The following is a 15,839-nucleotide window of genomic DNA, read 5'->3' on the forward strand; positions in this document are numbered from 1 at the left end:
ATTCTCATTCCAATGTGTGTACTATAATTACACTACACTATAACTATTATGTGTAATAAATATCCGTAGTACTGTATTTGAGAAGTGAGGAAACCCTAAATTTTACTGGGCCTAGAGTATAAAATTTAATTAACTTAAATTTGTATAATGAAATGGAAACTATAATATATAGTTGAAATAGGTTGAACCACAACCTAATTGGTAAGATATTTCCTTCTATCAAAAAAAATATTTAGATCTGTAATTTGAGTCACTTTAAATTAGTTCTTGGATTTGAGTCACTTTAATAAAACATGTGTCCTCAAATTAATAGGTCGGATATTCGAGTCATATCGAATTAGATTAAGAATTTGAATTATCTTTTACTAGGTCGGATACTAAAGTCACATTAGGTGTGGTTGAATACTTGAATATGAGGAGTGAGTTGAAATTTATTTTTTTTTAAACGTCCATAGATTTGAGTCACGTTGATAAAACATATGTCCTCAAAATAATAGGTCAGGATATTCGAATCACATCAGATTAGGTTAAGAATATGAATCATCTTGAACTAGGTCAGATACTCCAAGTTACATTAAGTGTTTGGTTGAATATAAGGTTTGAGTTGATTTTTTCTTTATATAAATTAATCACCTCGGATATGCTTAAATATGAAGTGTGATAAAATTGATCTCGTGATGTTAATTTTAGGCTAAATAAATATCAAAAAATTCGACACAAGTAAACTAATTAAAACAAAGAAGGTTACATAAGATGATAAATAAACTTGATAACAATATATGTACACGAAAGGCGAAACACAGAATTCCCAACAACGGATAAAATGGAAACTAATATTTACAAATCAAAAGCTAAAGAAAAGTACTGCAGTGTTACTATCTCTACTAACTCCTCAAGCTGTGAACAATTACTACACCGGTAAAATTAGTTGGTTGAATGTACAATTTTCTGTACCCAAAATTTCTCCATCCCTTCTCTTCTTGCTTCGTTTCTTCTCCATTTATTTCTCAGTCACCTACTGATCCACATCCTTTGGATGGATTCACCAAGTCAAATAACGGAGCCAATGTTTACTGCGCTTTTTCCACGGAACGAACAATCGTTCGTTAGTCTTAAAGGAAAAGCATGTTGCTGTGGTTGACCCAATGCACAAAGCGGTCGGAGTATTCGGAGAGGTCGGCAGAGCTGCTGGCAGAGCCACCTCCGAGGTCTCCGCTGGCCAGTTCCTTTCCCTGGAATCATAGGTGTTGTAAATGGCCGGTTCTAACTTATTTTTATCGGATTTAGCAACTGTTTTGAGGTTGCGGATTGAAAGTGATGAAAATGAAAACTGACCTTCAAGCTTGATCCGGAGTGATGATGGCATGGAGTTGATTCCATTTTAATTTCGCCAGAAGACATCCCTAGGCTTGGAGAACCGATTAGCAATGATCTGCAACGAGCAAAGATACAGTTAGCAACGAGCAAAGCTAGCAATGATAACCAGCACAAACTTTCGATTTCTGTTTTTTATGAAAAGGGGTTGGTTAATGGTTACCTTTCGTAGGTTTCTTCTTCACAGGAGTTGCCGGATGAAGATAGCCAATCAACATCGAGAAAGTTGGAACAGTTGAAAGAATCTACACGATCAACAAAATATGTGCTCTCATTTTCGAGAAATTGCTCTTCTTGGACATCAGGGAACAGCTGCTTGCGTGACATTGAGGGAGTGTACCTAAGAAGCAACCAATATAAGATCACAAATAAAAAATAGAAGCTCGCGGATAATTCATGCTTCCCTTAATTATTTCTTAATCCAAGCATTTGACACATCCATGGTAGTTATAACTTATAATGTAGTAGTATAGTTTACCACTGTCAATTTCAGTGGCGCGTGATATGTTTCACATTTTTTATCGAGAGGTTTTATGTGCTCAAAGTAACATTTACTTCTGGAGATGTGATAACTCGTACCGGGAATAAGTTATAGCAGTTTCAGCAGTTGAAAATTCTGGAGTTGATTCGGAAAGACCCACGTTACAGTCTTGAACCTGAACAGCTAATGGCCTTTGAGAACTATCCATCTCAAGGTCCTTCTCGTCAACAATGGGCGAGTTGTCACAGAGAATGTTACCATCAGAAAATGATCTTTTGATTATTGACCTGCAAATTCATTTGTATTGCCATTAGCAATGCAAAGCATAACAACAAAAACTTGCAGTGTTTTCAGTTACATACATACAATCCACCCTTTTTCTCAATAAGCATTTTGGTGAGCAAAATTGTTTTGTTTACTTTTTCATAAAATCATAATCATATTATGAACAAATTGAAGTATCCATATATCATGTATCCCACATGAGCTTTGAAGTGGTGGGTGCAGACAGGCATTGTCAAATACCTAGAATTTTCCAAATCAGAACCACGCTTTCCAACACCATAATGTTGATCAGAATCCAGCTCCCAAAGAGCTGGCTTACCCTGCTGCGGCTGAAAATGACCCAAGAACCTGCTCACAAGAAATTAATCATATCACATAAAACATCAATCAAATGTTATACCTAAATGAACACTTTAGTGAAATATAGTATTTGATAAACTTCTTTTTTAGGACCAATTTGCTTACACATTGATGGCGTCTTGTTTATCAGCATCCATGTAGGCGTTACTATAAAAACGCTGAAGAGTTCTCAAAAACTCTTGGGACTGCGTTGCTGCTTTCCACTGTCCTCGTCTCTCAGAGAAGATCTGTTCATTGTAGCATGAATAAGGTTGTCAAGAAGAAAAAAGAAGGGTGGATTATTCCCAAAATATAACATCTAATTGACGTATATATTTAGGGTGTTAGAGATCAATATGAATTCCTTTTTTTACTTCTCAGTTTAAATATAAGTACTAAGGTACCTTATTATGGGCTGCAGATCCACCGTACTGCAGGGCAAGAGTGTCACCCATAGCTTCATAAATCTTCATTAAATCATCTGCCAACGGGGAGTCTAAACTAATACTAGGACTACTAATATACCCTAACGCATGCAACTGATGACCAAGAGCAACGAGCCCAAACACATATTGAGCAACATTTGTCCGGTCCAAACAATCTATGCAGTTTGTTCTTAATACCCCTTTTTGAAACAATGGAGACTTTACAACATGAGAATCATTCACATCAGAGGCATCAATTCTATCATCAGCATTCACATCGGAGACAGTTCTATCTTCAGCATTCACATCAGAGACAATTTTATCTTCAGCATTCACAGCATGCCCATCCTCAGTCATAACGAAGAGGTCTTCATCCAGGCAATCATCGTTACAATTATTACTGCATGGGAGTTGGCTGCATAAGGAGAATCAATTGGTTAAAAAAGGGTGTAACAGAGAAAAGGGTATATAATCCAAACAAAGTACTTAACAAAAAGAGGTAATATTAGACCATAACAAACATATTGATCCAAAAAATTATGCAATAAAAATTCAGAACACAAACTATCTAAAAAAGAACAAAGCACTTGGGTTATCACAAGACATCATAGTCTTCAACACTAAATAACTAATAAGCAATAACACACCCAGTTAACCCTTCAGTATTTAGCAGTGGTTCAATTGCATTCCTCACCTTAAAAATGGAGGTAATTCACAGTAGAAGAAGCCGGTTAAGTCCAATGCATTAGCTGCTACTTTGACTAAATACGCCAGCACGCTTGCTGCTTTGCTGTAGATAGAAACGCAGATCTTAAGGTTAAAATATTCAAGAGTGAAGGAAAAATACGGTAAGAAAGGAAAGGAAGAATTTTGCATTCATACTTTCGTGAGTATTTACTCAAATCCCAATGAAGGAACTTCAAGCGATTTTCATGCGCTAGATCTTTATTGATGACTTCAATAGCATGAGCAAACTCCGCACGAAGAATAGATTCCCGTGGCTTCTTCTCACGAGTCTGGAAATTGAGGAAAGGAGATTTAAAATTTTGAGTACTTATTAGGAGAATGTAAATGGGGAATCTGCTCCATTAGCCGCATCAGCCCAAACATTTATGCAAAACTTTACCTTAATCAAGTTTAAAATAATTATAGGATTCCCATATCTCTTAGCTAGATTCTCAAAATGAAGCTTAGTGGCATGATATGCATCATCCTTCTTTGACACTGCATAAAAATACAGTTAGAAAAGTGTCTTATAAGAAGTTAAGCACTAAGAGAATATTAACAATTTTATGAGTCATACATATGATATCAGGTTTAATATTCAATCTTGAGGTCTCTTGTGACCAAAAGAGTGGTATTGAACCCCGGTTCTGCACAACAGAAGATATGTGTCTCGGTCTTCCTCCCATCACATCCTCAAGCACAATTTGTTCGGTCTCAACATCATTTGCCACACGACCCTTTTCATTCACCCCTCGTTTCAAGTATCTGCGTCAGACAAGTGGATTTTAGTACAATATTTTTACATAGTTGAATTAAAGCTATAAAGAGTTAAAGACCCATTGAAGGGATAAATCATAGCATTAATAATGCGAGAATTCCAAGGACCTGGTTCCAGCATAGTGACGTGACCGTCTAGCAATAAGAATCAGACTGAAATCATGGCCAGATACTGAGAGCTTAACCTGTTAAAGATTCAAAATTAGAAAACCAGCGAGCAAGTAGTTGATGAAACATCTTATATAAATCACAAAAACTATAATATACTACCATGGAATGTTAAAATTTAATATGAATGAAGCCAACAGCATAAAAAAGGCATGGTTGGTAAACCCTTTAGAGATAATCTCATAAACAATAAGTTCTATAACATATTTAGAAAATAAAGACAATGGGGCACTTATGGACTACTTTCAAACATAGTTACCTGTTTAAAGAATCCATAAACCAGTGCTACAGTCCAAACCGAATTCTTCAGTTGATTACGAATACCACGAGTTAAGAACTCATTCCAGACGAACATTGTCTCATAAAGGGACAATCCTGTTTCATGATTGCTTAGATTCCTTTGAAGACTAAGCATGACATGGTAGGAGTAGCTAAAAAAGAAGTCCTTGGTGAGATCCACGTTGCGCAAGAGCTTCTTGTATCTAGTTATCAACAAAAGAGAAGGCGGAGGCAAAAGAATTTAATAGAAGTCCATTTCAAAAGTTAGATATAAGAGAACAATTCTAATAAACATTAAAAAGGCAAGAAATGTCCCCCTGAACTCTGATGATACCTTGCCTGATTCAACATGTTAAACTAACACCACAACACCAATGTGGTTTTCCCTGCACATTAACTGAGAATAGCTAGCAATGGGCACTAAGAACAATTTAACTAAGGCTGATACACTAACAACTGTGCTTATATCTCTAAAAGGAATATATGAAAATAACACTCAGATACTAAAATGGCGTAGACAATGAGTGTCATACAAGTAATCGACAGACATTAAAGAAGCATCGGAAATATAGAACTGGCAAAGACCGCTATAATATGAAAAGGAAAAGCATTAAATAGCTTAAGAACAACTATATTAACAGTAAACAACAAATAAGAAGCTACAGAATCGTAAAAAGCATATTTAATCTTATAGTTCTGTCCTCTCATAACAAAGCGACTTTTTACATGTGAATTGGCAAAAGACCTGTTCTCGTTCTTAGAATAAGCCATATTTGAGTTGGCAGAAGAATGGGGTATTGGGATCATCTCGCTCTTGGCAATGGAATATACAGCATGACCACAAATCATGCCAATCTTCTTTCTTTTAGTGATAATAATCATGTAATACGGTCCCAAGAATTTTATGAATCCTGTAACCAAGAGAAGAAAAATCAAAACAAAGTCAAGCAATATATATAGTCAAGCAAAATCTATTTGCTGGCTGTGATATTAACAAGATTTAGCATACCAACAATTCCATAGCATATGGTGACAAATTTTAGTCCACCAGTAGACTTGTTTCCATCAGCAATTGTTTGCAGGAGTGCAGATTGTTCATCCTGGGAGTATATTGTCGAATCTTCAACAATACAAAGCTCGGACTGCTCTAATCTGCTTATCTTCAAGACTTTCCAGTACTTTTTCCTTCTCTCAAATCCAAACATATAAAAGTTCTGGAGCAGCAAGAAAAAAATGAGAAAGCGGAGTCAGGGACAAACATATGTGTCATAGACTCAGTCAGATATGTTCATACAACAAACTCTGAAATAGAAAGAAAAGAACGTAAAGACAGGTACTGTCAAGCTCCCTAACGAAAGCAAATAATGCTAGTATACAGTCTGCAAGACCTTTCGTTAAACAATCTACCCAACGCATGTTATCTCATCTTCAATCAACAAAAATGCAATTATAATTTTCTCTTCCAAACCATCTTGGTTTCATATAGCACCCAACAATGATCTAAGTTCTATACCACAATAAATTCAATGAATATAAGTAAAAGGATCCAAAACGATGGTTCAAGGAAAACACTAAAGCTAAGCCCCAGCAGCGTACAGGGTAAAAGACTAAAAAAGCTGCGTTAAAGACTGGATTTTTACAAATCTGAAGAATTTCCACCTCCAAAAATCCTTCTCCTATTCACGATCACATCTCAACAGATTGAAATCTGATGTTAACGTCAAAACAGTTCTACTCCTTGCAAATTAAGCAAAAAAAACAAACTTAACGCAGCTCCACCAATCAAAAATCAGCAACTTTCTTCCCAAATTCAAACCACACAAAGCAAAAATCCGACATAAAAAACACTAATTCACGTTCAAACAAGCAAGCAGCACCGAGATCAGAGCGCTATACCGAACGCGTTTCATATAGCATGAATTTCTGAAACTTTCCATCTCCTCCTCCGCCGCCGCCGCTAACGTCGTCAAACCTCGCTTCCGCATTGGATTTGAAGTTCGTTTCACTCTCCATCTCCATACTTCCCATCCCCGAGCCTCGAGCTCGGGCTTCCCAAATCCAATTACCGCATACAAATTCTCAATCAGCAGCTGCAAGTCAACTCCGCTACATAAACCCTAGCTTCGGCAATCCAACTCACCTCACGCACACACGCATCCGAAATCCAAAAAAATTAAACTCTACACCACACCAACAACTATCAATTCACTACAATGAGACTCGATTTCGACCTAAAAAACCGCAAAAAATCCCGCAAAACACGGAGACAGCAGAAATTGTGCAAATTGAGGAGGCTGAGATTGGAATTAGGCGCCTCTGCGCGTAGATCGAGAGAGGAGATTGAGAAGCAGAGCTCCGGCGACTGCGTCCACACAAAATTGGCGTGTAGAGAGAATAAGGAATATTATATTTTCTTTTTATATTTATTCTGTAGCTTTGTAATTATTGGGTGTCTTCGATTTTTAAAGAAGCCTATTTTTCACAGCTTATTTCTTTCCTTTTAACTAAATAATGAAATAAATTTTATTTTATTAATTGCGGCAGTTGTTCCATAATTATGGCTCTTAATATTATAAGGCGATAATGAATATCATGTTTTTTTAGGTCAAAAATTGGTTTTATTATATTCACACGCAATCATCGTAGTCTATGATATTTAATTGTCCCAACATAATTATTACATTTTATCATCTTTCTTTTAAAGTGTTACTCGTACCGGCATGATAGGGTGCCACCACCCCTTAAAATAATAATATACCATCATTTCTGGCCAATCATTTATACACGTAGACGAATAATAAGCTGTCACATGGCCAAAAAAAAATCTGGAAAAAAACGCTCAGCAATTTGCTGGTCTTTAACCAGCAATATTTCTTGTCCAGCAATATCCGACACACTATGCAGCAATCTAAAGATTGCTGTGTAGTGTTTGTAATATTGTTGTGTAGCGTTTATAATATTGCTGTATAAGCGGTGTCACGGTGTCATTTTAAGAGGGGTTTTCATTTTAACACAAACCGTTACTCGTATGCTTAATTGTGTATTTAAATAATTATTTGAAAATATATGGATAATGGATAAATTGGACTTATTTTTTTAATAATTTATAGAATTGATAATGTCGATAAATAATTTTTGAAATACTAATTAAAATAAATAGTGTTATAAGATTGATGCTTGACGGATTTTTTTCCTTTTATAATTGAAGAATAAATATTTCTACGGATTTTGATCCTACTTTACTTCCACGTATCATAGAAATTCATTGACCGATGTTAATTATAGTATTATGCTTTATTTAAAGTAATTAATTAATTTATGTTTTATTAAACAATATTGATAAATATTTATTAATAATGGTCCATACGGAAAGAAGTGTGTTTAATTAATAAAATTGGAAATAAATTTGTCATTGAGTCTAGCTAATTGTCCCTATAGCTATAAATCATGTGAGATTGCATTAATTAGATTAATTGATTTTAATTGATTTTGATTGACTAACTGAATCTTGTGTATGTTTTTGTGTGGTAGGATATGTTTCCTTCTTAATTATGGTCGAGATCAAATCAATATTAAAATGCTAATCCTAATATGTGAATTTTAAAATTTAAGTTTAATTAGTTATTAGATTCAAAATTATTTGAGAATAATTTTGTCATATGTAAGGACTAATCAAATACTAGTGTGTCATTATGTCGACATGAAATAAACTGAAATAATTAAATTAAACACTACATCAACATATGAAATAAATTTCGCTTTCGTTGAATATTGTGTGTGATTTTTGAAATGGTTAAAAATGACTTTTAATAATATTCTATTTAATTAATTAATAAGATGCTGTGGTTCACCATCCAGAATATGCCAGCTGTTTACAGCATATGCTTAATTAGTGTTCCTACTCACATAAGTCAAATATTCGGTGGCTTTGTTTTATTTTTATTTTATTACCTTTTTTCTTATATTTTCCAATTTACCATCCAATTTTACCTAATTATTAGTAGTATAAATTTATTTTTGCAGCAAAATTTTGTCCCACGTTATTCTTTCCACACATATTATCAAATCCAAAAATGAAAGTTATAAAAATATCAAAAACCAGATCTTTCAACAATGTTTTATTTAATGAAATAGTATTAGTTTTAATATAAATATTAACTATGTTTGGTTTTAACTTCCCATCATTAATTCATTTCAACAATAAATAAATATTCAACGAAATAAAGAAAAATCACGTTGATTCCTAAACACCTAATTCCCATATAAATGGAAATTGACCAGCACATTGTATATGCATAATATATTAATTGTGGGCCTCTTGAGAAGATATTCATCAATTTCATCTATAAAATAAAGAAATTAAGATTCTCTGGTTATTATCTATATTCCTCCTTATCAACAATTTTCCTACTAAGTAATGCACAATCCACAAAATATTTTGCGTAATGCATACAATGATACAAATATATCGTTAATATAAGTACTATAAATAAATACTCCACGACTTAATGTCAATTATAAGAGGAGTGAAAATAAATTTTTTTAGAAAAATGGCTTTCAGCGAGCACTCGTTAACTAGCATTTGGCGCTTGCTAATTACCGGGCACTTGTCGAAAACAAATGGTTCATTTTAAATAGAAGACATTTCGAGAATACATGGCGTCTACTGTCTAGTTAATTAGCGAGAATACGAGAGCTTTCAATAATATTATAACTACTTACTCGATAGTTTCAAACAAGTCTAATATCTATTGTTTTTAGTGATCGATAAGCGCTCATTTATTTTATTTAACTAAACACTTTTCAAGACCAAATTAATAAAAGTTGTTAAATTAAAAATATCTAAAATCGCATAACCGATGCCGTTCAAAAAAACTATTGTATCTTGTATACGACGAATTTTAAATAATAAGAAAGTACTCAAAGCATGTAATTCGCGAAAGCCTTTACAATACTCCATTCCTACTCTATTACTCCCTCTGTCCCGGATAATACGTTCCAGTATTCCATTTCGGTCCGTCCCACATAATTTGTCTCACTTCACTTTTACCATTTTTGGTAGTGGATCTCATATTCTACTTGTGAGGGCAAAACAATTCCCACATCGGAGAATGAACAAGACTTGCAAGTGTATAAATGGGCTACCCCTACTCCATTAGTATGAGGCCTTTTGGGGAGTACCCCAAGAGCAAAACCGTGAGAGCTTTGCCCAAAGCGGACAATATCATACTAATGTGGAGTTCGGGTGTGCGCCACCGAGACCCTACAGTGGTATCAGAGCCCTGGTTCAGGGCTGGGCCTGTGTGGCTCGGGGTTCGGTGGTTGCGCTTGCAAGTTCTCCGATGTGACGGTCTCGACCAAGACCTGTGGTGACCGGTGGACCTGTAACATGAGGCACACATGTGGTCTTGGTCTGGTGGTCTTGGTTTGAGGGGAGGATTGTGAGGGCAAAACAATTCCCACATTGGAGAATGAACAAGACTTGCAAGTGTATAAATGGGCTACCCCTACTCCATTAGTATGAGGCCTTTTGGGGAGTACCCCAAGAGCAAAACCGTGAGGGCTTTGCCCAAAGCGAACAATATCATACTAATGTGGAGTTCGGGTGTGTGCCACCGAGACCCAACACTACTAATTCATTCTTACTCACATTTTATTATAAAAATAATACTTTAAAAGTGAGACTCACATCCCACCAACTTTTCCAACTCATTTTCCATTACATTTCTTAAAACTCGTGCCCAGTTAAAATGGATCGAATTATTGGGACAGAAGGAGTATTTATTTCATAGTATTTTTTTCGGTCCATTTGTGAATACGTACGTATCTCAATTTTTGGTAAATCAACCTCATAACAATATAATCTACTATATTTTTTAAAAAATCACACAAATTTTTTATCTTTCTTAAAAGTGTAAACCATACGATTGAATTATTTTTTCGTCGGTTGCAACTATATCAAGCTAATAAGAGTATTTTATGTAATGAATTTTGTTTAATTAAGAGGTAAATACATCTGAAAAAATATTTAAAAATTATTTTAATGCTAATTTTCACGTACACGCAATTTGTTGAGATGACAGCTTTGCCACGTGTTTATACAACAGTGATGTATACGTGCTTTCACGCTCAATAATAAAAAATTAAAAATCAATATCATCATTATTTTTTGTTTTTCTCAAATTGGCCCCTCAACTATACATATACTCACAAACTGCCCCTATTTAGTTTTTTTAAAAGACAACATTTATTCGTGAATTAAATGTTGGAAAAAAATTGTTATGTGCCAATAAATACTGACATATAGTAGTATTATTTTTCTATGATTTGAATTCAAATTAAACTGCTAACGGTTTCATCTAACTTGGATTGATTTGATTTTTGAAAATATTGCATTTAAATTGGCATAATGACTGAATTTTTTTAACTTCTCTTCACTCTTTTAAAATGAAAACAATATGCCGTAAATTTGATTGAAACTTCTTAGTCGATTGTAATAATTGTGGGGTCTCATTTGAATTAAAAAAAATGATATTTAAGTTATTGAGAGCTTACTAAATACGGATATTTTGTACTAACGGGTCATAGTGCAGTTGGCAGCGCGGAAATGTGGTAACCTTGAGGTCACGGGTCCAAACCCCGCCACTCGCTAAGACATTTGGCCTTAATTCGTTAATCGAATGAAAACATAATGAAAACACGCATATTCTTCTTTTTCAGAGCTTCTTTTTCAGATCTGTTTAGCGTGTATAAACTATTGCACATATAGATATACATACATTGTCTACATACCAATCGCGAGTTATTGACAAATGAGAATTTAAAATTTGAAGTTGTGTGAATCATAATTAGATGGCCTCAAATATGATCTCAAGCAAATTCTTTGTTGCACTTTAATAACAATAATTTTGATAGCAACCCCTCTTATATCATATATAAATGGTGTGGGCTTTTAAGTAATATGTACACATAATTAAATCATGTGGATGCTATTGCTTTTTCAAGCTTGACCTTAATACTTATCGATGAATTTTCTAACACTACCATTTCAAAATAAAATAAACGAGGTCAATAATAAAAATGGTTCGATTCAAAATGTAGGAGTATGCTTCTATTTATTTAATATTTAGAATAGTTTTAAATTGCATGACAATGCAGAATATTATTTTGAAATAGAGTAATCGTTCTCATCCACAAAAATCTAAATAAGTTAGTTTATTATATTGCGACATAATCCCATAAATTATGGCATTCCTAAAGTTATATTAGTAATTAAATTTAATGAAACGAGAATAATGGAATATCTAATTGACCACCTCAATTTTGTATACTCCTATAATCATGGTTTAATAAGTACTTCCTCCGTCCGCGAATAAGAGCGTGTACTGAGTTAGGCATTAAATTTGTTCACATTTTTTTTTTATAAAATTGGATATAACGTTTGATTTTGCTGAAAGTTGATTTCATCATTTTCTATTGCTATTTATATTTTAAATTACTTTTTCTAATAGTATTAGTTTTTATTCGGCGTCTTTTTAACGTTTTATAACATGAAAAAATAATTTCTTTTATTTGAACAACATCATGCTTATTTTGTTTGCAATTATCAAATCAATATACTAACTTGTCTTGCTAGGCTGATATTTTGACCTAGTAAATTTCGTAATTTTTGGATTATAATTTAAGTCTAATTAAGTACACACACAGAAACGTGAAAGAGGAAGAGAGAAGTGAATTATTGAGGAATGAGACTCGAGACTATAGAATATTATCGACAAAGTAAAGAAATTTGTCACTAAGTTAGAAACTTCTATTGGTTTGGTGGTATATATACTTGTAATTATTAATTAATTACGTGATGATTAATTTATATATTTTTCTACAATCACGTCGTATTCCATAACTCGAGCATTGTGCTAATCAAAGTTCATACCAATCATGAATTGCTTTACTATATTTTACTTCCATTTTCTCCTAAAAAACATTCAAAACGGAAAGTCGCCAATATTTTATTCATAAATATGGGTTAGTTTCTTTTAAAATTATCGAATTATAACGCTCGTATTAAAAGAGTATTTACATGTGGTTTTCATATTAAAAGAATCCGATTAATTACGACAAATAAAAAGATAATTGTCCCCCTATTTTGTTAATTTTTTGGTTTGATCACGGTTGTACCGAACATGCGCCAATATTTTATTCATAAATATGGGTTATTAGTTTCTTTTAAAATCAACGAATTATAATGTTCGTATTAAAAGAGTATTTACATGTGGTTTTCATATTTAAAAAAACCGATAAATTACGACAAAAAAAAAGATAATTGTCCCCCTATTTTGTTAATTTTTTGGTTTGATCACGGTTGTACCGAACATGCGCCAATATTTTATTCATAAATATGGGTTATTAGTTTCTTTTAAAATCATCGAATTATAATGTTCGTATTAAAAGAGTATTTACATGTGTTTTCATATTAAAAAAAATCCGATAAATTACGACAAACAAAAAGATAATTGTCCCCCTATTTTGTTAATTTTTTGGTTTGATCACGATTGTATTGAACATGCCCTTGGCGGAATCCGACTAATCCTGCTCGACGGGGTCTGCGAACCTAAACCCAATAAAAGGGGCAACTCTTCTCTAGAATTCGAACGCGTGTATGTATTTATATGTCAAGAGAGATGCATCAATAACAATATCATTGTCATTTAATTAATTTTCTGTTTACTTCTTGTCATATATTAATACTACATGGAAGAGTCACTATATCTTATCTTACTAAAATAATTACACGAAAAAACATCGACCAATAAAATAATTATACAAGCATGATTAAGAGACATAAGCCTGTAAAATGAATATGACATCAACAAAAAAAATCACGTGCAATATCATCAATCAATTGCCAAAATCAAATTGTAATTTTAAGTGGCTAACAACTTTGGACAGCAAAAGCACTTAATGTGAAAGTGGACTTAGATATTGATATGGCCTTTGAGAAATTGAAAGTGTGGTTGTAAATTATAGCTTGTGAAAATCATGGGTTTATTTAGAATGGACAATTCATCCATATCTCGATATTATATGAGGTCTTATGACACAATTTGATAAGGTCAAACACAAACACGATCAGTTGTGATCGTTGTGAAGTTGTTTCATAAGATAAACATAATTATGATACCAACTTACTATAGTAACACCATTCACTCTGCATTGACACGACATATTAAGTTACCCTGTACAAGAGTCATATAAACTCTCAGTTCTTAGTACTTTTTTCTGTTCATAGTCAATACTCTTGTACTATCTCGGTCTCATAATGAGTGCCACATTTTGTCATTTTGGTCCGTTCCACTATAAGAGTCATATTTCATTTTTACCATAAAGAGTAAGTAGACCTCATATTCCACCAATCAATTCTATTCACATTTTATATAAAATTAGTAATATATATAAGTGGAACATATAATACACTAACGTATTCAGCTCATTTTACTTTTTATTTTTTAAAACCCGTGTCCATACTAAATGTGGCATTTAATGGGTGACGGGGATAGTACTTTATACTATATTTCAATAGAGTGTATATATAAGTTAGCCTCCTTAACTGTGCCAATTGTTTCTCTTTGTAAATAAAGTTAGTCCAAATTTCTAATTTAATGCTAATTGTTTCTCTTTGTAAATAAAGTTAGTCCAAATTTCTAATTTAATGTAATAATTTATTGCCTCTCTTTCATATTTTATCAATTTTTTATTAAAATTGTTAGCTAGCAAGACTATTTGGTTATGGACATATATATTTATTAAAAAAATAATATGATTCATGTTTGTGTCGTACTTTCTTTTTATACTCATATATTTATTTTTTCATGGATGTTACCGACAAAATATATTTTTCAGGTTCACAAGACAACTTTTTATCACATAGTGAAATTGTTTTTAAAATAAAAGACAAAGATAATACTATCATATTGATAATTGTGGGCGTGTAAAATGTGTTGGCCAATGGGGCCCAAAATAATGACGATGTCTTTAAAAAACGGTGATTAGTCGTTGTGAAGGGAAATGGCTCTAGAGTCTAGAGATATTTTCAATTAAGGTTTAATTAATTGTAATACGATGTATACTATGATTTACTACATATTTATTTTATATTTTAAGGGAGTATTTGAGAGTGATTTTAAGTATATATATATGAAGATTGAGTGACGAAAATATGGGAGTAAGTTGGTAGAACTTTGTTGGTGGTCGTTTTATATTTAGGTTTGATTATTTATACACGTATAGATAATATATTCTAGGCATGTTAGGGTGCCACCATCCTTTAAAATAACACCATACCATAATTCCTAGTCAATTATTTGTATACGTGGACGAATAATAAGTTGCCACGTGGCCAAAAAAATAAATCTGAAAAAGACGGTCAACAATTTGTTGGTCTTTATACAACAATTTTTCTTGTCCAGCAATATCCGACACACTATACAGCAATCTATAGATTGCTGTGTAGTGTTTGTAATATTGTTGTGTAACATTTATAATATTATTGTATAAGTGGTGTCACGGTGTCACTTTAAGAGGGGTTGTCATTTTAACACAAATTAACCCCAATATATGTATTCAATTATTTTGTTTGATAGCTATTTTGTGATTTTAAAATATATTTAGCTATTTCCAATTTTCCATGCTTGAAGTGTTGAATATACCTAAACCATATATTAAGATTATTTAGTGAAATTGAAATCCATACGTGGCCGAAACACGTGCTTACGAAGACCAAATCCTTTTATTACAACTTGTCAATTTGATCGAAATATCCCATGGTCTTATAATATAAAGGTAATTGACTAATTGTATTTCTTGATTATAGTTAAGATAATAGTATTTCTGGATTATTGTTTTCTTGTAAAATCAGTGTAGTCTTATAATGATGTATAAAACTACTTTGACTTAGCGGATTGGAAAACAATATATGAAAAAGAAAA

At 32.9% G+C, this 15,839-nt stretch overlaps 1 protein-coding gene across 1 annotated transcript; it reads right to left on the minus strand.

Annotated features, from left to right (window-relative positions):
• Positions 1-726: 726 nt before the first annotated feature.
• On the minus strand, positions 727-7,248 carry LOC125207569 (phosphoinositide phosphatase SAC2-like). The gene is made up of 16 exons (XM_089060992.1): positions 6,751-7,248; positions 5,864-6,068; positions 5,600-5,765; positions 4,835-5,057; positions 4,516-4,592; positions 4,208-4,395; positions 4,031-4,128; positions 3,787-3,920; positions 3,599-3,694; positions 2,884-3,319; positions 2,606-2,727; positions 2,381-2,488; positions 1,954-2,142; positions 1,538-1,714; positions 1,336-1,432; positions 727-1,232 (listed from the first exon to the last, which is right to left on the minus strand). Exons 1-16 carry the CDS (start codon positions 6,880-6,882, stop codon positions 1,113-1,115), a joined length of 2,568 nt encoding a protein of 855 aa, XP_088917118.1. The 5' UTR covers positions 6,883-7,248; the 3' UTR covers positions 727-1,112.
• Between the last annotated feature and the right edge of the window lie 8,591 nt (positions 7,249-15,839).

Source organism: Salvia hispanica, chromosome 6 (genome assembly GCF_029641045.1).
Source record: "Salvia hispanica isolate PSC_SH4W2 chromosome 6, Shi_PSC_v1, whole genome shotgun sequence".
NCBI classification, from domain to species: Eukaryota; Viridiplantae; Streptophyta; class Magnoliopsida; order Lamiales; family Lamiaceae; genus Salvia; species Salvia hispanica.